Source organism: Bufo gargarizans, chromosome 3 (genome assembly GCF_014858855.1).
Source record: "Bufo gargarizans isolate SCDJY-AF-19 chromosome 3, ASM1485885v1, whole genome shotgun sequence".
Classification (NCBI taxonomy): Eukaryota; Metazoa; Chordata; class Amphibia; order Anura; family Bufonidae; genus Bufo; species Bufo gargarizans.
Window position 1 is genome coordinate 105431150 of NC_058082.1, and position 23770 is coordinate 105454919.

Here is a 23770-nt window from a genome sequence, read left to right on the forward strand (position 1 = left end):
TGAAAATGAGGACCCAGGGGAACTCTTATTCAGTCGTTCCCCCTTTTTTGCCAATAGTTTTGAAAAGTGGCCTGAACAATCGTTTATCTGAAACTATTAGGCCCCTTGCAGACGATCGTTCAGTGAAAAAAGCTCGATTTCGCAGGCAAAGTTATTCAGTTTTGCCTACAATCGCGTTCAGTTGTTCGGTTTTTATCACGCAAGTGCAATGTCATTTAATGCGTTTTGCACGCGCGTGATAAAAAACTGAATGTACGCAAACAACATCTCTTAGCAACCATCCGTGAAAAACTTGCTTGCAGATGCGATTTTCACGCAGCTCCATTCACTTCTATGGGGCCAGCGTGGCGTGAAAAATCGCTGAATATAGAACATGCTGCGATTTTCACACAACGCACAAGTGATGCGTGAAAATCAACGCACATGTACACAGCCCCATTGAAATGAATGGGTCCGGATTCCGTGCGGGCTCAGTGCGTTCGCATCACGCACTGCACCCGCGTGGAATACTTACTCGTGTGAAAGGGGTCTTAATCCTCTGAGCCATGTGAATAAATATGTAATGTCTATGGCAGTCAGACACTTCTGATCTCAGGGGACATAATAGAACCAGACAGGTCGAAATCCAACCTGTTCACTGTCCTTTCCAAGGTCCCCACAGACATGAGATCGTTGGTTGACCCTGCCAAGGTTCTGCTATTATAAATCTAACATCTATGGTCAGATTTTAAATGGGTTTTCCTAGACCTTAGATCTGATGACCGATCCCCTGGATGCCTTGCCAAACAGCTGATCAGCGGGGGTGTCAGACGTTGGACCCCCACCGATCAGATACTGATGACCTATCCAGAGTATAGATCAGTTATAAAGTCTTGGAAAACCTCTTTAATGTCACCAAATGAAAACCGGAGCTAATTTTATAATCCATCTACAATCGTCACTTACCTGTGCACTTACCACTCATAGTGCGTGGGTGCCACATTAACATCTATGTCCCTTGGTGTATGCTTCCTTTTACATGCATTTCTAGAATCCTAAAAGTCCATGCCTTCACATGTAGCGGTATGTCTGGTGTACAGTCTGGTGTTCCTGGTTCCAGTTCTGACTCCTCTGTTCCATGTATCTCCTAAGGTGGCTTGTTCACAATTCTGCCTGTATTCTGGTTCTGCTTCTCTATAGTCCTATAGTTCACCTGAATGGGCTTCTCTGTCCTTTTATTTGATCTCTGGCTGGTTTATCCCACTTATACTGGAATGTTCTGACCAAACATTTGTCTAGTTGACAGCAGATCTCTACTGACTCTCCCAAAAACATGCATGCTTAAAATGACTAAGAATGCATGTTAATTGCAATAGGGAGCAGGAAGGACAACATATATAATCCTTCTATCCCACTGACGGCTGATATACCTGTATTGTTGGTCCCACCAGTACAACTTGTGTCCACATGCATCATTAGTGCATGCGGATGCCATAAAGTGGTGTCTCCGACTTGGGACTCTCCTCTTTGAGAGTGGTGAGCAGTCCTCGGGATAGGTCAATCAACATTGGATTGCTGAGGGCTGACTCTGTACACCTTTACTGATCTGCTGTTTGAGGAGGCCACCATGCTTGCGCAAGCACTGCAGCCACTCCACTGTTTACATGAGGCTATCTGCATGCCATCTACTTAGTAGCGGTCCTGCAGAATATTGCATCATTGTCTCATTAAAGTGAACGAGACAAAGCTGTAATTCCCAAAAAAAACAGCTGACCAGAGAGTGTGCCCAAAAATTGGCCCCCACAGATCTGATATTGATGGCTTTTCCCAAGGCCATCAATCTGCTGAAACTAGAAAACACCTTTAATATTAATTTCCCCTGCGCTGAACAAAGCCTCATGCAGACGTCAGTGTTTCACGGACGTGTGCTGTACGTGTTCTCCACGGACAGCACACGTCCCTATTCATTTTAATGTGTGTATTCACACATCAGTGTTTCAGCACGGTCCGTGGGTCCGTTTTTTTTTTTATCACAGGTGCATGCTCTATTTTGTCTGTGTTCATGGATCCATCATGCCCAATATAGTCTATAGGTCTGTGAAAACCACGGATGCCATCCGTATTGCATCCGTGTTTCACGGATCATTAACAAGAGAGATTCTTTAAAAATTATTTTTCAGCTGTTGGGTGTTAGCTAAACACGGATGCAACATGGAAAGCAAAAAACGGACCCACGGACCCAACACGGATCTGTCATGGGAGAAAACACGGTCCGTGTTACCACTGATCCAAAACTGACACGGACGTCTGCATGAGGCCTAACTGTTCTCCAGGGGCCACCTGATGACTGCAGCAGATCTAAGATGAGAGAGATTGTCTGTGATGAGACAACCTCTTTTATATAAAAAAAAAAAAAAAAAAAAAAAGTTTGCGATTGTATCCATTTTATAATCTGCAAACCACGGATCTGTAAAATACATATACCGTCCGTGGGTATGCCGCACTTTCCTCACTTGCTTTTGTCTGCAAAAGGAACAAGAATAGGGCATGTGCTATAACTTGCAGAACGAATGTGGCCAGCAGACAGATGACATCTGTATGTGATGTGATCCGCAAAAAGTGAGCATAGGACGCAGGAGAAAACTGCAGTCGTGCGCATGAGGCCTAAGACAAGAAAAAATACTTAGGGGAGGATGTAGGAGGATTAATAGAGTTCTCCCGGTTGTAATGGAAGTGGTTATACTATATGCAGTATATCATATTATACATATATAGTGCATATAGTATTTGATAATATTACATAGTATGCTGTAATCATCCACTATACTTTATGCTGTGTATCATGGTGTATATGTCTGCTATAATAGTGTCTGTATGATAGGGCAGCAAGGGAGCCGCACATACAGCATCACCGCTATATCTATACACCAATCTCACATACACAAGACGTGTGCCTCCAGTATGATCCTGTGTAAGGCGGTGTGCACACCTGACTCAAGTCAGAACCCCCATAACATATTCTGTCATATTTGATAGGAAAATTAACTCTACATACAGAGTGATTACTCCTATCAAAACAACGGACACCTCGGCAGAACCTGACCTACCTACCTTACTGTAAGTCAATGATAGGTCCTGGTGATATCCGTCATAATACGAGGGATTGCAGTTTCTGGTTTGCAAGTGTGAATACAGCCTGACACACTCAGGGGATAACTTCATCCACACCAGCAGTTGTCAGGACTCTGACTCTCAGTGGAAGAAGTGGAGGATAATGCGTTATTACACCACTGATCAAATATCCTAGTTATCACTGGGGAAAGGTCCTATTGCATCCTGGGAATGCTTACTTCTCCTTCTATTAATATCTGAAATGTATTATTATAGACAATCATTCTACATAGATAAAAGGAACTTATCTGAGAACCAAAATGACCACGATATGACACGATGATCCTGCTGAACGGGGCAGAGCCGGGCGACGTCCATCTTCACTGGTCGCTGAGGTTCAACTGACTGGAAGCAACTGACCTTTTCAAACTGAAATCAAGCAATTCTATTGGTGGATGGCAACTACTAGTAACACAGTAATACCGAGCAATTCTATTGGTGGATGGCTACTACTAATAACACAGTAATACCAAGCAATTCTATTGGTGGATGGCTACTACTAATAACACAGTAATACCGAGCAATTCTATTGGTGGATGGCTACTACTAGTAACACAGTAATACCGAGCAATTCTATTGGTGGATGGCTACTGCTACTAACATGGTAAGGGTCCATTTACACATCTGCAAAATGGGTCCGCAAAAGATGCGGACAGCACACTGTGTGCTGTCTGCATCCGCACTTTGGTTCCGCTGCCCCGGAAAAAAATAGAACATGTCCTATTCTTGTCCACAGCCACGGACAAGAAAAGGCATTTCTATCATAGTGACGGACATGTGCGGTCCGCAAAATGAGAATAGCACATTGCCTATGCCCGTGTTTTGCGGACACACAATTTGCAGACTGCAACACAGTTGCGGACGTGTGAATGGACCCTTATGATGAAAAATTCTATTGGTGGATGGCAACTACTATTAACATGGTGATGCTAAGCAATTCTGTTGGTGGGTGATCAATGTCTGAGATTCTGATATTGATGACCTATCCTCAGGAATGTGCTCCTTTTTAAAGCACCATCTACTTGTTTGCCCAGTCTTCTCCACAGACTGTACAGCAATCTGGTTCCAAACATGGCTGCTGACAGAGGGACATGAGACCTGAAAAATGTATCTAAAGCCTCCAATGAATAACACCACTCACATAGGTGTGCGCAGCCTATTGCATTAGGGTGTGCACCCTAAAGCACTAACACACACACGCATGTGTGTATATATATATATATATATGTGCTCACAATGCCCCTCTATCATGGGGTGCAGGTCCCCACAATGCCCCTCTATCATGGGGTGCAGGTCCCCACAATGCCCCTCTATCATGGGGTGCAGGTCCCCACAATGCCCCTCTATCATGGGGTGCAGGTCCCCACAATGCCCCTCTATCATGGGGTGCAGGTCCCCACAATGCCCCTCTATCATGGGGTGCAGGTCCCCACAAAGCCCCCCAATCAGGGGGGTAGTGGTCTCCACAAAGCCTCTCTATCAGGGGGTGCAGATCCCCAGAAAGCCCCTTTATCACTGCCACTTTATCAGAGGGTTGGGGTCACCCACTTCAGCAAACCAAGTCACCATCTCCACATGACTACCCTCCAGTATAAGAACAGCCTGGCTGCAAGGTGAACCCCAACTTCAGCACTCACTCCGCTCCCACTCATTGCAGTCAGAGGGGTGCACGGCGCTCACTTACCTGCTGGGGACACACCTGCTCCGGGCTCCCTCTCACTCCACAACTAGAAAGTTTGCCGGGCGCCCATGCTGCTGGCCCTGTCTGTAGCGTCACTCACCCCAGGGGCTGAAGGCGGAGACTGGATGCGGCCCATGACTCCCGCTAGCTTTGCTCCTCCTGGTCTGTGTAAAGATGGCGGACGAGGACGGGATCCACTGTAGTCAATGGAACGGGGGCGGGTGGCCAGCAGCTCAAAGAAAGTGATTTATAAAAAATAAAAAAAAGTTTCACAGCCGCCGGGCCTGATTAGGGTGTGCCCAGGCACACCTGGAACACCCCGTGCGCATGCCTATGACCACTCATGGTATGGAAAACTAAAACAGGATTGATGTGATTTAAAGGGGTTTTCCCATCTCTGACATTAATGGCACACTGTTAATTGAGAGGTGGCTGCACATGTGGCTCTCACCGTTCTCATGGAGCAGAATTGTTCCACAAAATTGGCATTCTTTTTAGTTTTTATTCATTTTTTTGGTGCAGCTTTTCATTAAAGTCAATAGGGAAACCCACCATATATAATAGAATGTGGAATTTAGCTCCTGCTAATGACATACATTTACCCAATACGCCTTTTTACGGCGGTCATTAACGGGCCTTATTCTAGGCCACTGCCTATTTATGGCTGCCTAGAATAATAGCTAGGTCTCCCATGAAGTGAAGAGCAGGGGCTTAGCTCTCGCACGATAGCTGGGCTCCTGATCTAACAGCCTGCATCTGCAAATGCCTGGTCATGTAATCCCTTAGATGTCACGATCGACAGTGAGTGCAGTACCTAAGTAGTTTCAGAGGGAGGAGGCTCCCTCCGTCAGGTATTGCCACTGACCAGATGAGATTATGGGGTGCTGATGTCTGTACTCGGCAGCTGGGGGGGGTCCAATGAAGGCCCCAGGTCTGCCATGTGTATATGGCCTATTAGGCCTTGCTTGTCTATTGTACTGACAGTATAATACACTGTAGTACATAATCAGTACAGTGTGTTATATAAGCGATTAAAGGATCACATGTCAGAGTCCCGTTGTAGAACCTATAATTGGTTAAAAAAGAAATAAAGTTTTATTTAAAAAAAAAAAAGTAAAAAAAAAAAACCCCATAGCCATAGCCATAGACCCTACAGGGAAATTTCATGCCCTCTTGATGGCTGCAGGCTAGGTACATAATGATCTGATGCTCAACGGCCGCAGGTCCCTTCTGAACTCAACTGTATTACTATCCTCATCACAGTGATACAGTTGAATACTGTGGCTGGGGCAGGGTCCTGTCCTGTGGTATTTGGTTATGCTGGGGCAGTATTCTGTGCTGCACTATGGTATTTTATAGGGATCGATCAATATAGATTTTTTAAAGCCCATACCGATAACCTGTGAACTTTCAGGCCGATACCCGATAACATACCGATATTCCCTATTCATCCTAATAGAGCTCTATAAGGCTAGGTCTACACAATGACACAACTGCACTGCAACATTTGTCGCACCAATGTCGCGCGTCAATTTTTATAATGATAGTCTATGGTGTCGCACTGCGACATGCTGCGATGCAACAGTTGCAGAAAAATCCATCTCAAATGGATTTTTTGCGACTGTCGCGTCGCAGTCGCAGCATGTTGCATGTCGCAGTGCGACACCATAGACTATCATTATAAAAATTGTCGCACGACATTGGTGCGACAAAATGTCATGTGACAAATGTCATCATGTAGACCTATATTTAGAAAGACCAGCACTCCGTTTTTTCTTTGCTGAAAATAAACTTCTTTATTAATAATAATAATAAAGAAGTTTCTTTTCAGCAAAGAAAAAACGGAGTGCTGGTCTTTCTAAATATATATCTTGGGGGATCCGACCTATTGACTGCGCACCCGGACCTTAAAGAAAGCGCAGTGCCGTCCATTCGTCTTGTATGAATTATGTAGACCTAGTCTTAGGCTACTTTCACACTTACGGCAGAGTGATCTGGCAAGCAGTTCCGTTGCCGGAACTGCTTGCTGGATCTGTCAAAATGTATGCCAACTGATGGCATTTGTAAGACTGATCAGGATCCTGATCCGCCTTACAAGTGCATTGAAATGCCGGATCCGTCTTTCCACTGTCATCCGGAAAAACAGATTTTTTTCGGTCTGCACAGGAAGGACGGATCCGGCATTGTGGTGTTTTGAATGCCGGATCCGGCACTAATACAATCCTATGGAAAAAAATGCTGGATCCGGCATTCAGGCAAGTGTTCAGTTTTTTTGGCCGGAGATAAAACCGTAGCATGTTGCGGTTTTATCTCTGTCCTGATCAGTCAAAAAGACTAAACTGAAGACATCCTGATGCATCCTGAACGGATTACAGAATGCATGGGGATAAAAGTGATCAGTTATTTTCCAGTATAGAGCCCCTAGGACGGAACTCTATGCTGGAAAAGAAAAACGCAAGTGTGAATGTACCCTTAGGGTGAATAGGATCTTACACTGTCCCTGCTGCCCTGTGCATAGTACACACAGCAGCAGGGAGATTACCATGGCAGCCAGGGCTTCAGTAACGTCCTGGCTGCCATGGTAACCAATCGGAGCCCCAGGATTACACTGCTGGGGCTCTGATCAGAACTGCCACTGCCACCAATGAAATTACTTAGGTTGGGGGGGAGACCCTGTGGCCACTGCCATCAATAACTTTAATACTGGGTAAGGGCAGGGGCGCACTGTACCACCAATGATAATTAACCTTTAATACAGATACAGGAGGCGGGTACAGCCGGCAACTGCCTCCTGAATTTGTATTAAAATTACCATTGCAGGCACAGGCCAGGCACCTGCTATGCTGGCTGCTTGACTCTGGGGAGGAGGCTGCCGTTCGCCGAGCACACTAGCTGAGATGGCGCAGCGGTAAATCCTCCCCTGTCCCTCCTCCTACTTCAATGTTAGCCATATATTAGACATTCATTGGTGGCAGGGGTGCGGGCAGCTTCAGAGCCCGCTCATTTTAATGGGCTCTGCGGCGGCCGCGTCATAGGAGGGAGGTATTCCCTCCCTCTCTACTGACTCTGGCCACTAAACATGGCGGCGCGCAACAAGTTTTCTCATAAGCGAGCAGCGTTGGCCGCATTATCGGCAAGGTTAGATGCAGATACCGATAACTTTGAAAATCATGAATATCGGCTGATAATATCGGTAAATCCGATAATTGGTCGGTCCCTAGTATTTTAGGCCCCGCCTACATTGGTTGTCCCGCCTACTTGTTTTGGCCTGTCTTCTGTCAGTTTGGACCCACCTACCAGTGATGGTCAGTTTGCAGTGTTCGCCAATGAACACATGCGGGCTGCCATCTTGACTCACCCGTCCGGCGATGCACAGGTAAGCCCTTACCTGTGTCGGGAGCCGGTCTGAAATCAAATGCGGTCACCGGGAGCAGGCAGTTCGGAGAACAGCCGCCGGGGGCCTTTATCGGGCTGTTCTCGGAACTGCCTGCTCCCGGTGACCGCATTCGATTTCAGACCGGCTCCCGACACAGGTAAGGGCTTACCTGTGCATCGCCGGACGGGTGAGTCAAGATGGCAGCCCGCATGTGTTCATTGGCGAACACTGCGAACTGACCATCACTGCCACCTACAACATGGGGCCACTTTTATTATTTTCCCTGGGCCACTTTAAATTCCCGAACTACCCCTGCCTGTCAGCAGCTCCCCTTGGTAACATCTCTAGAGTTGTCACCCATCTTTTTGAGACACTTGGCTGGCTAATATATTCTATGTGGGCAGCCCAGCACATGAGGGGACATTTTATACTCTTGGAAAACCCCTTTAAAATACATTTGTATTAAAGGAGAAATGTTAATATTTATCTTGCTATCTGAAAACCTAACCTATGTGTTACTATGGTTTTATACGTATATGTGTGTATGATTACATATAGGCAATGACATCCGCACAACCAGCTCTGAATAACCTTCATCTGTCACACCAGGCATACAATCTTTGAAAGTCAGACTCAGAAGAATATAGGAGGTGGGTAAAGCTTAGAATGTATGGGCGTTTAAGAGGTTTAGGTCACGTCACGTGGTCATGAAATGGGTGGTGGTGAAAAGTGCGGGTACGCGCTGACGTCACTGACGTCTTTTCCCGTGCACGCTAATCCCCCATCCACTAGATGTCGCTGTAGAGATTTGTCTCAGCTCTCGGTTTCTGGGCTCTTTTTCCTTTTTTTAACAGCCGCTCTAGAAGAACGGGCATGCGCATCACCTTCTGTCAAAGGCTGTCATTGCGCCTGCGCTCCTTCCTTCTCTCCCCGCCAAGGTGAGGCCCCGCGCTGCTGCAGCCTGCTTGCAGGTCTGCCGCTCTGGATTCGGTTGGGGGTGCTGTCAGCTAACGTAACGGGTTCGCATAGTTGTAGTAAACGGGTGTTTGTAGCGGGTTGCCTGGTGTTACGGTCCCGGCTGCCTCTGCGGTTTCTGTGACCTTGTGCATGTCCCTGTCAGTGCAGTGGTCAGTCTGCAGGGTGGACATTTGGGGTTACCGCGGTGTAATGCAGAGTAGAAGGGTGGGTGTGTGGTGCGAGTTTAGCCCTGTGCACGGTGATATAAGGCACCGCCTCGGCTGAAGTGGATATACTGCTATATAGGCAATCAGTGCTGCAGGGAGGCGCCCATTCCCTGTGCCTAGAGGGGCAGCCTATGACTGTCAGCTATAGGAATGGGGATCTCTTCTTAAAGGGATATGTCATTTCTGTGCACCTGCCGATACGTATGCTGCATGCATGGTCCTGATCCTCAGTGCTCACCAGAGCTGTCATCTGCTGCCTGCAGCAAATCCGACATCCGTCCATTGTCTCATCGTGACTGGCAGATGCTCTATTCAGTGATACTGGCGATGAGGATGGGCTCTAAGTGGTCATTTTTTGCAATCCATGTAGCCACCCCGAGTCAGTGTTGGAATGAATGGACGGCGAGTGCGGAGAGACGCTTGATGCATTTAACGTGTTTCTTTCTTTTGCAGCAGTTCTTCTTGCACTCAGTCCGTCCACTTTACTAGAAAAATGTACGCTTGTGTCAGGCTGATGTCCAACCCATCCATGGTGAGTGCTTTATACTGACGCAGCTCTTCAGTTAGCAATTTAGTTATTAGTAGTGTTGAGCAAACTTTGTGTTTTAAGTTCGGCGTCCAAGATTCGGGTTATCTAAGAATATCGTTACCACGGACCATAACTTTTTTAGTCCATGGTAGCGGAATACTTAGGCCTCTTTAACACGGGTGTCCTGGATTTGCTCCGGATGCGTCACGCGTGCATTGCGGGAAACCGGCATGAGTGTGCACGCAATTTCAGTCATTTTTTACTGCGATTACATTGTGTTATTCATTTTTAATCGCACGGGTGCAGTGCGTTTTGCACGCGCGGGATAAAAAAAATGAATGTGGTACCCAGACCCGAACCCGGACTTCTTCACTGAAGTTTGGGTTCGGTGTGCTGTAGATTTTATTATTTTAGCTTATAACATGGTTAAAAGGGAAAATAATAGCATTCTTAATACAGAATACTTACTAAAATGTCAATTGAGGAGTTACAAAATAAATATAAAAATTTACTCATCCTCTTGTTCACTCAGCCGACATTGTCTTCTTTCGGGACCTGCCAAAGGACCTTTGATGACGTAATCGCGCTCACCACGTGGTAAATGTGGTGACGTCAGCGCAGGTCCTGCTGAATGTAGATCCTTCGGTCTTCATTCAGCAGGACCTGCGCTGACGTCACCACGTGGTGAGCGCGATTACGTCATCAAAGGTCCTTTGGCAGGTCCTGAAAGAAGACTCTGCCAGCTGTGTGAACAAGTGGATGAGGCGAGTACATTTTATTTGATATTTTTTAACCCCTCAAGCATCATTTTAGTAAGCATTCTGTATTAAGAATGCTATTATTTTCCCTTATAACCATTTTATAAGATAAAATACAGTGAATTTACTTTAATGGGGTCCGGGGTTGCTCATCCCGATCATCTCCTAGCAACAATGTGTGGAAATCGCACAACATCCACACTTGCTTGCGGATGCTTGAGATTTTCACGCAGACCCATTCCTTTCTATAGGGCCTGTGTTGCGTGAAAAAGGCAGAATATAGAACATGCTGCGATTTTCCCGCAATGCACAAGTGATACGTGAAAAACAACGCTCATCTGCACAGCCCCATTGAAATGAATGGGTCAGGATTCAGTGTGTGTGAAAGGGGCCTTAGAAACAGTTTGTTTATCCCTAGTTATTAGCTCTGAGCCTAGGTGCACACATCGAGAACATGCCACAGATGTCTGCACAGATATCCACAACAGATCCGTGCTCCATCTGCCTCCTGGGCACTTGAAAGGGGATTCCAACACTCCATATATACAGGTCCTTCTCAAAAAATTAGCATATTGTGATAAAGTTCATTATTTTCTGTAATGTACTGATAAACATTAGCCTTTCATATATTTTAGATTCATTACACACAGGGCCGGTGCTACCATAGAGTCAAGTGGGGCAATTGCCCCCGGGCCCCCGACTCCTTAGGGGCCCCTAGCACCGGCCACAACTACTACTATATATATATATAATTCTATTGTGTGCCATGTGGGGGGGGGGCCCTTATTGTTTTCCGCCCTAGGGCCCCATTTCACCTAGAACCGGCCCTGATTACACACCAACTGAAGTAGTTCAAGCCTTTTATTGTTTTAATATTGATGATTTTGGCATACAGCTCATGAAAACCCAAAATTCCTATCTCAAAAAATTAGCATATCATGAAAAGGTTCTCTAAACGAGCGATTAACCTAATCATCTGATTCAACGAATTAACTCTAAACACCTGCAAAAGATTCCTGAGGCTTTTAAAAACTCCCAGCCTGGTTCATTACTCAAAACCGCAATCATGGGTAAGACTGCCGACCTGACTGCTGTCCAGAAGGCCATCATTGACACCCTCAAGCAAGAGGGTAAGACACAGAAAGAAATTTCTGAACAAATAGGCTGTTCCCAGAGTGCTGTATCAAGGCACCTCAGTGGGAAGTCTGTGGGAAGGAAAAAGTCTGGCAGAAAACGCTGCACAACGAGAAGAGGTGACCGGACCCTGAGGAAGATTGTGGAGAAGGACCGATTCCAGTCCTTGGGGGACCTGCGGAAGCAGTGGACTGAGTCTGGAGTAGAAACATCCAGAGCCACCGTGTACAGGCATGTGCAGGAAATGGGCTACAGGTGCCGCATTCCCCAGGTCAAGCCACTTTTGAACCAGAAACAGCGGCAGAAGCGCCTGACCTGGGCTACAGAGAAGCAGCACCGGACTGTTGCTCAGTGGTCCAAAGTACTTTTTTCGGATGAAAGCAAATTTTGCATGTCATTCGGAAATCAAGGTGCCAGAGTCTGGAGGAAGACTGGGGAGAGGGAAATGCCAAAATGTCTGAAGTCCAGTGTCAAGTACCCACAGTCAGTGATGGTCTGGGGTGCCATGTCAGCTGCTGGTGTTGGTCCACTGTGTTTTATCAAGGGCAGGGTCAATGCAGCCGCTATCAGGAGATTTTGGAGCACTTCATGCTTCCACCTGCTGAAAAGCTTTATGGAGATGAAGATTTCATTTTTCAGCTCGACCTGGCACCTGCTCACAGTGCCAAAACCACTGGTAAATGGTTACTGACCATGGTATTACTGTGCTCAATTGGCCTGCCAACTCTCCTGACCTAAACCCCATAGAGAATCTGTGGGATATTGGGAAGAGAAAGTCGAGAGACGCAAGACCCAACACTCTGGATGAGCTTAAGGCCGCTATCGAAGCATCCTGGGCCTCCATAACACCTCAGCAGTGCCACAGGCTGATTGCCTCCATGCCACGCCGCATTGAAGCAGTCATTTCTGCAAAAGGATTCCCGACCAAGTATTGAGTGCATAACTGAACATCATTATTTGAAGGTTGACTTTTTCTGTATTAAAAACACTTTTCTTTTATTGGTCGGATGAAATATGCTAATTTTTTGAGATAGGAAATTTGGGTTTTCATGAGCTGTATGCCAAAATCATCAATATTAAAATAAAAAAAAGGCTTGAACTACTTCAGTTGGTGTGCAATGAATCTAAAATATATAAAAGTCTAATGTTTATCAGTACATTACAGAAAATAATGAACTTTATCACAATATGCAAATTTTTTGAGAAGGACCTGTACAGTTGAAAAGATCAATGCAGATTGGTCTGTGGCACCTTCTTGTGGAACCTTCACAGAAAAGCCATGGATTAGGCTACTTTCACACTAGCGTTCGATCGGATCCGTTCTGAACGGATCCGATCATAATAATGCAGACGGAGGCTCCGTTCAGTACGGATCCGTCTGCATTATTTTGGCATATAAAAGCTAAGTGTGAAAATAGCCTCGGACGGATCCGTCCAGACTTTCAATGTAAAGTCAATGGGGGACGGATCCGCTTGAAGATTGAGCCATATTGTGGCATCTTCAAACGGATCCGTCCCCATTGACTTACATTGTAAGTCTGGACGGATCCGCACGCCTCCGCACGGCCAGGCGGACACCCGAACGCTGCAAGCAGCGTTCAGCTGTCCGCCTGTCCGTGCGGAGGCGAGCAGAGCGGAGGCTGAACGCCGCCAGACTGATGCAGTCTGAGCGGATCCGCATCCATTCAGACTGCATCAGGGCTGGACGGAAGCGTTCGGGTCCGCTCGTGAGCCCCTTCAAACGGAGCTCACGAGCGGACAGCCGAACGCTAGTGTGAAAGTAGCCTTAGCCCCATTGTCACTCATGTCCATTGGTTTTCCTCTACTAAAGATACATGTCAAATTTCTAATGTGTCAAAGTTTTTTTGACAGGCACTCTGACATCCAGTACAGCCTGAAAAAATAGTCTATATTATATTAATCATTTTACTTTTTAAGGTATATATCAAAAGTCAATAAAATACAAATAATAATGCTAAATATAAAATCAACACGCGATCATTTTAATATATCCTCCTATCTATCTAAATTAATCCCAACAATGCATATACACATTATAGAATCATGATTTTTATTAGTTATATAGGTAGGTCCATTTCAACCACTGATTGTATATAATATCAAAAGTATTGTATATTGATCCTCCTTTTAATAAAAAAAAATTACAAATGTAGAAATAAAATTGAGTGCGTCCTTGTTATATAGAATTAATGCATATATTCCCTATTTATAAATTGGTGAACAAATATATAATCGCGTATCTCTCTAATGATCATTGCAGAAAACGGTCTTATGACTTGGGTTGAGCTTAAAGGGGTTGTCCAGTTTCCAATATTGGTGACCTTTTCTCAGGATAGGTCATCAATATTAGATCAGTGGGGGTCTGTAACATCCTCTTAAAACGGCTGATCAGCGGGGGGGGGGGGGGACACCAGGAATTGGAGAATGTCATCAATATCGGAAACCGGACAAACCCTTTAACGGGGTATTCCAGCTAGGATGGCTAACCTCCAGCTGTGGTAAAACTGACTCCCAAGATGTACAGTTGCTTGGCTGTTCTCAGAACTCCATAGAAATGAATAGAGCATGCTGGGAGTTGTAGTTTCGCCACAGCTGGAGTGCCGGTTAGTCACCAATGTCTGGCACCCCAACTGCTCAGCTGTTTTCAGCAGTAAACAAACTAAACGGAGTGTGGAACTGGAAGTGGACTCCTCCGTCCATTGTGTGGCGGCCATCCTAGCGTACTGAAGAGCAGCTGCCTGTATGGTTGTAGGTATCTATACCCTGTTACTTCACTACAGAACCACAAATGGCCTAAGTCGATAATCCATACTAAGTAATGCATCCACTTCTGAAGTGAAGATATAAATGATCATACGACTAGAGCTGTGTAAATCTAGTGCTCTACTAAGATCCCATAATTATTTCTGTAAGGCGGTTTTCTCAGTTTCCGATTGGCTTCTTCTAAAGATGTCCTTGTCCTCAATATCCTTTCAAGCTCCCAGATGTCCACTGATAATAGATATAAACCAGAATATTCAGGAGGCTGTAGACTAGGGCCAAATGAGATGGTTCTTTGCTCAATGATGGTGTCAAGAGAAATGGCTCCACATACAGGTCTATGGCTGATGACCGATGTTTAGTTCACTGTGGAAAAGGGAATAGTTTCCAGCCAGATACATCTGGCTTCGATCCTTCTCCTGTGGGAACAAGGAATCGGACCTATTCAAATCCAATAATCCGTCTTTCTTTCACAGAGGAACAGTCTGGTGGTCCATAGAACCACTGGATCATTGTCCTACCTTACTAGGATATGTAATATTTATGGCCAGCCTAAAGGTGGTCATACACTTCAGTAACTGACTCTCCCATGTCCCTCATACACATACGTTTTCGGTTCAGCCAAGTGTTTATTTAATGGGAGAGAGGAGAAAGCCGCTGCCAGACACCTAAACACACAAAATATTAGCTTCACCCGATCCTTCCCTCCCCCGATAGTCTGATGTGTGCGAGGAGCTCCCGACACCATCTATCGGCTGAACAAGCAATTCTCGACATGTTCATCTGACATTACACTAACCTGTATGGGGGCATCAAGAGCTTACAAGGGCGGTCCACGCTCGCTAGTCTGTGTGACGGTGAGCAGTGATTTGAAGATTTATACGAGTAGATGACTGCAGCGTCAGCGCTGCCACTGGAGGCACAGGTTACTGTTGGGAGCAGTTATAGCTGCGGCTGGCCTGTGGTATAGCCACATTGTGCTGCACCCTTGTTTTGTTTGTATGCGATTGTGGCTCTTAATATATTTGTTTTGTTTCTTTCCATACACAGGTGAGGAGCGGAGCATGCCTGCTCGCCAGACCCCTCTCCGCCTCCCTGCTGAGCCAACCTGCAGTCAAGACAGAGCAGGTATGGGGAATGCTGCTCCTCTGTGGACATGTGCTTTATACAGACTGCTATTCTATCACAGTCACACGGCAAAATCCACAGCAGAAATCAGTGGCAGATCAGTTATGTGATTAACAGCTGAAAACGGGTCCTTTTTTTAAAAAAAATTCTTTCTTTTTATTTTTTTGCGGTGGCAAATACAGTCCACGTACACCTCTGGCTGATCAACGTATTTTACTTCATTCCCATTGACTTCTATGGAAATCACCATCAAATCTGCTTAAAAGAAGTAACATGCCTCTTCCCTTGGTTTTTAAAATCCACTGCAGAAAAAAGTGACGATGTGTATGAGTTTTTTTAACACTGAAGTCAATGGGAAGCTGTTAATGTTGGTGTTTTCCTGTTTTCCGCTGCTGAATCTCTACAGTGCATTTTGCCCATGTGAACATATCCTAATGCAGAAATTATTTTTTTTTTTTTTTTTTTTTTTTTAGTTAGTCCAAGCTATGAATGATTTCTTGGAGTCAACAGAAACAATGGTGAAACAAGGATGCCACCATCTTTGAATCGCTACTGTAACTTTTAAAGGGGTTTTCAGGACTTAGCCCCTCAATACCTCAATATCTGACCATTGGAGGTCTGACATCCCGCTGTTTTGCAGTAGTGTCAGAGCTACAAAGTTCCATCTTTATGTAGTGGATGAAGCTGGTTAATGCAGCCCTGCTCCCAGTGATGTGAATGGGAGCAGCCCTGCAGTCACCATCTTTGTCCGCTACACAATGGACAGAGCCGTGGAGTGTCGGGAGCTACCCTAAAACAGCTGATTGGCGGGGTGTCAGAAAAGAGAAAATTTGACAGGCGTATTGACTGAAAACCAGGCCGGATGCTGGATTAGGCCTCATGCACATGGACGTTGTTTCGGTCCGCAAAACGGCGGCTTAAATGCGAAACCATTCACTTCAATGGGGCCACAAAAGATGCGGACAGCACTCCGTGTGATGTCCGCATCCATGGCATCGTTCCGTGGCCCCACTAAAAAAATATAACATGTCCTATTCTTGTCCGCGCGTTCACAGGAACGGCAGGTAAACAAGTGCATCTACAGCCTGCCAGCAGCTATCATTTGCTGGCAGGCTGTAGATGCGATTATTATTTTTTTTAAACCCTTGAGAGGTATATCAGACGCTGTTTTGTTAACAGCGTCTGATATACCTGCTACCTGGTCCTCTGGTGGTCCCTTTTGCTTGGATCAACCACCAGAGGACACAGGCAGCTCTGTAAAGTAGCACCAAACTCCACTACACTACACCCCCCCGGTCACTTATTAACCCCTGATCACCCCATATAGACTCCCTGATCACCCCCCTGTGATTGATCACCCCCCTGTAAGGCTCCATTCAGACGTCCGTATGTGTTTTGCGGATCCACAAAACACGGACACCGGCAATGTGCTTTCTGCATTTTGCGGATCCACACATTGCCAGAACTATATAGAAAATGCCTTTTCTTGTCCGCAATTGCAAACAAGAATAGGACATGTTCTCTAGGCTCTACAAAAGACGCAGTGTTCGCCCGATCAGGCCTGATCTTGTGCGCACACTTGCGTTCAGTCCGACCCACCGCAGTAACAGAATATTTTTTTTTCTGATCACTGCAAAAACACCGTAAAATCGCTGCAGCGCTATAAAAAGATCACTTTTGAGGGGCATGGCGAGTTCATAGAAGAATTATATCTTTTTTTTTTTTGCACAAGTTAGCGGAAATTGTTTTTTTTTTTTTTTTTTTCTTACAAAGTCTCATATTCCACTAACTTGTGACAAAAAATAAAATCTCACATGAACTCACCATACCCCTCACGGAATCCAAATGCGTAAAAATTTTAGACATTTATATTCCAGACTTCTCATGCTTTAAGGCCCCTAAAATGCCAGGGCAATATAAATACCCCATGGGTCCCCATTTTTTGAAAGAAGACACCCCAAGGTATTCTGTGAGGGGTATGGTGATTTTTTTTTTTTTGTCACAAGTTAGTGGAATGAGACTTTGTAAGGAGGAAAAAAAATATATATTCTAGGAACTCGCCATGCCATTCACGGAATACCTTGGGGTGTCTTCTTTCCAAAATGGGGTCACTTGGGTATTTATACTGCCCTGGCATTTTAGGGGCCCTAAAGCGTGAGAATCCAAATGCCTAAAAATGCCCTCCTAAAAGATACTCTTTGGAATTTGGGCCCCTTTGCGCACCTAGGCTTCAAAAAAGTGTCACTTGGTATCGCCGTACTCAGGAGAAGTAGGGCAATGTGTTTTGGGGTGTATTTTTTTACATATACCCAAACTTTGTGTGAGAAATATCTGACAGCTTTGTATAAAAAAAAATGGGAAAAGTTGACTTTTAGAGAGGATATTTCTCACCCAGCATGGGTATATGTAAAAACACATTGCCCTACTTCTTCTGAGTACGGCGAAACCACATGTGTGACACTTTTTTGCAGCCAAGGTGCACAAAGGGGCCCAATTTTCAATGAGTACTTTCAGGATTTCACAGGGCATTTTTACGAATTTGGATTCCAAACTACTTCTCACGCTTTAGGGCCCCTAAAATGCCAGAGCAGTATAAATACCCCATTTTGGAAAGAAGACACCCCAAGGTCTTCCGTGAGGGGTATGATTAGTTCATGTAAAATTTTATTTTGTCACAAGTTGGTTGAATGAGACTTTGTAAAAAAATAAAATAAATAAATCATTTTCCGCTAACCTGTGACAAAATAAAAACTTCCATGAACTCACTATGCCCATCAGCGAATACCTTAGGGTGTCTACTTTCCGAAATGGGGTCATTTGTGGGGTTTTTCCACTGTCTGGACATTGTAGAACCTCAGGAAACATGACAGGTGCTCAGAAAGTCAGAGCTGCTTCAAAATGCGCAAATTCACATTTTTGCACCATAGTTTGTAAATGCTATAACTTTTACCCAAACCAATAAATATACACTTATTGCATTTTTTTTTTTTTTAATCAAAGACATGTAGAACAATAACTTTAGAGAAAAATGTATATAGAAATGTAGTTTTTTATTGAAAAATGTTACAACCGAAAGTGAAAAATGAAGTTTTTTTGCAAAAATTTCGGTAAATTTTATAATAAATAAATTATATTAATTATATTAATATTTTAAAAAAAAGTAAAAATGTCAGCAGCGCTTGCAGCGTTCGGGTGTCTGCCTGGCCGTGCTGGGCGAAACAGATCCATCCAGACTTACAATGTAAATCAATGGGGACAAATCCGTTTGACATTGACACAATATGGTGCAATTTCAAACGGATCCGTCCCCCATTGACTTTCAATGCAAAGTCAGGACGGATCCGTCTGACTAACTTTTAGACTTAGATTTTTTTCGGAAATATAATGCAGACGGATCCGTTCTGAACGGATCCCATCGTTTGCATTATAGGAGCGGATCCGTCTGTGCAGACACCAGACGGATCCGCTCCGAACGCAAGTGTGAAAGTAGCCTTAGTGAGAAGAAAAGGAGGTAAAATTCATTTGTGTGGTAAGTTGTATGACCAAGCAATAAACCGTGAAAGTAGTGTAGTGCAGAATTGTAAAAAGTGGTCTGGTCATTAAGGGGGTTTAAGCTAGGGGAGCTGAGGTGGTTAAAGGGGTTTTCGTCTGGATAGGCCGTCAGTACGTGCTTGGTGGAGATTCACTTAACTGCAGCGATGTCACTGATCAGCTCAATCCATTACACCGTGCACCAGGCTACAGGGTAACAGCTGATCAGCGTGAGTGTCTGAACTCTGCCGATCCTATACTGATAGGCTGTCGGTATCAAAATCCTGGACAGTGCCTTGAAGAATAGGTCTACCCACAGTGAGAAAAGTCTGCTGTCTCTCCACATGTGTAACATGGATTCTTTGGCAGACACTGACACACACCGCAGGTGAATTTCTTTGCCGAAAGTTTGCACAGCACATGGACGAGGTTTGTTCAGATTGAACTGTGGATTTCCTTTGCTCATCTAGAAGCAAAATCTGCAGCGTTTTTCTATCCCATACGGACATGTATGTTGAGAACTGTGTTTTTGTGTTCTGGTTTTTGTGTAGTTCCAACTTCTTTTCTCGCTTGTGTTTCCATCAGATGGCGCTGGTTCCAGCTCGAGGAATTCAGAGCAGTGCTGTGTGCCGGGATATTGATACTGCTGCAAAATTCATTGGTGCTGGAGCTGCCACTGTAGGTGTGGCCGGTTCTGGTGCTGGTATTGGTACAGTGTTCGGCAGCCTTATTATTGGATATGCCAGGTAAAGACATTTTATTAGCTAATTTCATTTTAGGGTATCGATACAATACTATAGTCACATGCTAAATGTGTCTGTCAAGTAAAAAAAAAAAAAGTATCTCCTTAAAGGGTTTTTTCCATGATTAATGTAAAAAATTAAAATCAGACATCATAACCACCTCTGCTCTGTACCTCACATTGATCCAGAGATCTCTCCATCCATGTTTCCAGTTGCTCTACCAGATTTATTGCAGGCTGGCAGCTTGGGGGGGGAAGGGTCCTTTCTACTGCAGCTTTCTCCCTGTACCTGTCACATCTGCCGGTGGCAGATGAAAGATGGAACTGAGCATGTGCGACCACATCAGCGTTGTTACTTTGATGCCCGGTTCAGTTCGATACTGACATTGTCAGTATTTTTATACTAATCTGCTCTATTGTGTACTTAAAGGGGTATTCCCCCACCGATCTGATAGTTTATCCCTTATCCACAGCCTCACATTAATAGTAAGAGACCCAATTTAATAATTTTGGGAATAGCAAATAATTTTGTTTTACCCATGATACCTCTGAAATTGAGGTGAGCTTTAAGAGGGTTTTCCGAAACTGGATAGGTCGTCATCTGATTGGTAGGTGTCTGACAACTGGGACCCCCACCAATCTGCTGTTTCGGAAGACACTGGCGCTTCTGTAAGCACCGCTGCCTTCGCAGCTCACCAAGCACAGTGCCGCACATTGTATAGCGGATGTGCTTGGTAACGCGCTCAGCCCCATTCACTTCTATGAGCTATGCCTAGGCCACGTGACTGATGAATGTGTCATCACTGGCCTAGGAAAAGCTGAGAGAAGTCTGATGCCACTGTAAGTACCAGTGTCTTCTCAAACTGCTGATCGGTGGGGGTCCAGACAATAGTTTATCCGTATGTGTCTCGGGGAAAACCCCTTTAAACAGAACCAGTCACTTCTGACATTTCTGTTTTAGTAACTACTTGCTTTCCTCATTAAGTAGCCATTCTAGAGCATCTTTTATGTTGTCATTCCTCTGCTATTCCTGTTAGAAGTTTTATGGATAAATTGTCAACCGGATGTTACCATTACCCTTATCTAATGGGTGTGTACTGTCCCTACACAATCTGACATCGGCAGCACTGACTGGACAGTGCAGGGACATAACCCCACTGGTAACACCCAGTTGTCAATTTATGTGTAAAGTTCTAAGGTTACAATTAGACTTGAGTGATCATAGATCCGAATTGATTCATTCAAATACCTTGATTTTAATGCTGTTTCCGTACAGAAACTATTTAAAATAGCAATCCAAAGTGGGCTTCGGTAGTGGCTGGTACCTTTGTACCAAAGCCCACTTCGGATTGCCATTTTAAATTGCCTTTTGAAATGCAGTTATGAATACAATAGGAATTAAGCAAAGTCTCGTGTGACTTCAGGTTGACTACACATTCACCTGAAGGAGGTGAGAATTTATTTTAATTTACCTTCTGAAAGGCTTTGTACCCCTTCGCTACCAGCGTCAAGGCCTGCTGCTAATTACCGCGACCGGCAATAATGCCGATCGCAGTAATTAAAGGATTTAGATGCCGTGATCAAGTGAGATCACAAAATCTAAATGAAAAAAAAACGGAAGCTCGCACTTCCGGGAGCGTTACCGGCGTCTCCATTGGCCGCAGGGGACGCCAGTAATTGATTTGAACGGGCTCAGCCTTGCTAAAGAGGCTGAGAACATTCAAAGTTCTATTCTTATTTTGGGCACCAGATGGCAGGCCAACATAAGAAATAAGCAATTCTCAATAATAAGCGCAGTTTAAAAATACATAATTGTTCAAAATAAAAAAAATAGATTTTGTAGGCTCATATGAGCTTCAAAATATCACAAAATTAAAAATGTTAAATATATAAAAAATACAGAAAGGGGGGCAATTTAATAATATAAATACGTAAATAACAAAAAATATAAACCTCATGGGTATTGCCGCAACCGAAAACGCCCGTACTATTAAAATATAAAAATATTTTTCCAATACGGCGAATGGCGTAACGGAAAAAAGGGTCAAAAAAGCCAATTTTTAATTGCTTATCTTGCCCAAAAAAAATAAAAAATGTTGATAAATAAGTCACACCCACTCCATGATGGTACCATTAAAAACTACAGATTGTCCTGCAAAAAAATTAGCCCCTACACAGCCAAGTAGATACAACTATAAAAAAAGTTATGAGGGTCAGAATATGGTGATGTAAAAAAATGTTTACACTATTTAGACATTAAAAAACTATACATATGGGGTATCGTTGTAATCGTACTGACCCAAAGGATGAAGGGCATGGGTCATTTGTGCCGCAAATGGAACGCAGAGCAGAAAATTCTCCAACCCCCACAGTTTAGGTGGACAGTCAGCTGGCTGTTTGTACTATGTCCAGTGAGCCAGAGCTGATCCACAGTAACAAAACCTCACTGCCGCTACTGCGGTAACTGTGATCAAGCTGGGACTCTAATTGTGTCCAGTCCCAGTGCTGTCACCCCAGTATTAGGTAGCTAGCGTCCCTAAAACATCTAAGACCCATGTACTGAATTAGATTCCATGATCTCACGGAACCCTTGCTACCGCTATGCTGTAAGTCTGGCTAATAATCACACCCTGTGCTTGACGTGTTTCTCCATTCATCAGGAGCTTATAGGGCATAGATGATACAGGTAGTGTAAATAGTCTAGCAGACAGAGAGAGCTGATGTTTGGTACTGCACTGAGAGTTGTGCAGCAGCACCGGCGCTGGTATGGCTGATAGGAATGTGGATGACACAACATAGTTGGCTCCAGAATGGACATTTCGCGTGGAATGCAATTATTTACTTAGACATGTCAGGAGTCCTCTTTATATGTGCCATATCCAGTACCACTGCTCTGCCCATGCTAGAAATACTCTGTGCGGAGTGGGACTGGTACATGAGCTGAAATGTGCAGAATACAGAGATATGCATTTACAGTAGGACGTGTTCTCATACTGTGTGACATCTGCAGTAATCCTTTGTCTTTATCTTTGCCTTGCAGGAACCCGTCTCTTAAGCAGCAGCTCTTCTCCTACGCCATCTTGGGCTTTGCCCTGTCTGAAGCAATGGGACTGTTCTGTCTCATGGTTGCTTTCCTCATCCTGTTTGCCATGTGAAGGGTCTCCTGTCCTGCAGATTCCTGTATGTCCTACTAGTGCTCTGTGGCTCTGTTTTTAGGGGTGGTTCCCTTGCCACAAGATCTGCCAGTAATTGCTGGGATATTAATAAATTAAAGAACATGTTTCTTTTTGGTCTGTATTCTCTATTAGACTACAGGATGGTAAGATATCTGAAGTGAGCTCTTAGGGTACAGAGTTGTGTGCAGAAAATCTGCTGAAATCTGGACATGCTGCAGATTTTAAAATCCTTACAACAGGTCAGTTTCTGCACCTAAGAAAAAAAACAAAGCGTACTTGAGATTTGTGAAATCTCAGTCACTTTGCTGGTATATTATCATCCTGTGTTTTTTTTTTTTTTTTTTTTTTTAATTCCCACAAAAATCCTAATGCAAAAACTGCACGTAATCTGCACAGTGTGCAGCCACCCTAAATAATGACACTGAAGAAGACCTGGAGGACTTGCAGCATGTCTTCTCTGTAGCGGTGTTACTCCTCTTCATTTGAATAGGAAAATCTGTATCCCACATGGATGGATTTAAATAGTAGATAGAGTCCAGCCCACCTGCTTAAGGCATTCTGTCACAATGATCGCCTGGTGCGTGGAAAAGGTAGGACCTT

At 44.5% G+C, this 23770-nt stretch overlaps 1 protein-coding gene across 2 annotated transcripts; it reads left to right on the forward strand.

The window, feature by feature from the left end:
* Nucleotides 1-9065: 9065 nt before the first annotated feature.
* On the forward strand, nucleotides 9066-23274 carry LOC122932799 (ATP synthase F(0) complex subunit C2, mitochondrial-like). Of its 2 annotated transcripts, none has more exons than XM_044287419.1 (5): nucleotides 9066-9145; nucleotides 9845-9923; nucleotides 15644-15721; nucleotides 19838-19998; nucleotides 23035-23274. In XM_044287419.1, the coding sequence occupies exons 1-5, from the start codon at nucleotides 9081-9083 to the stop codon at nucleotides 23147-23149; spliced, it is 498 nt and encodes a 165-aa protein (XP_044143354.1). In that variant the 5' UTR covers nucleotides 9066-9080; the 3' UTR covers nucleotides 23150-23274. The 2 variants fall into 2 exon arrangements, with proteins under 2 accessions (XP_044143354.1, XP_044143355.1); XM_044287420.1 differs by lacking the exon at nucleotides 9066-9145 and adding an exon at nucleotides 9160-9178.
* The last annotated feature ends 496 nt before the right edge of the window (nucleotides 23275-23770 follow it).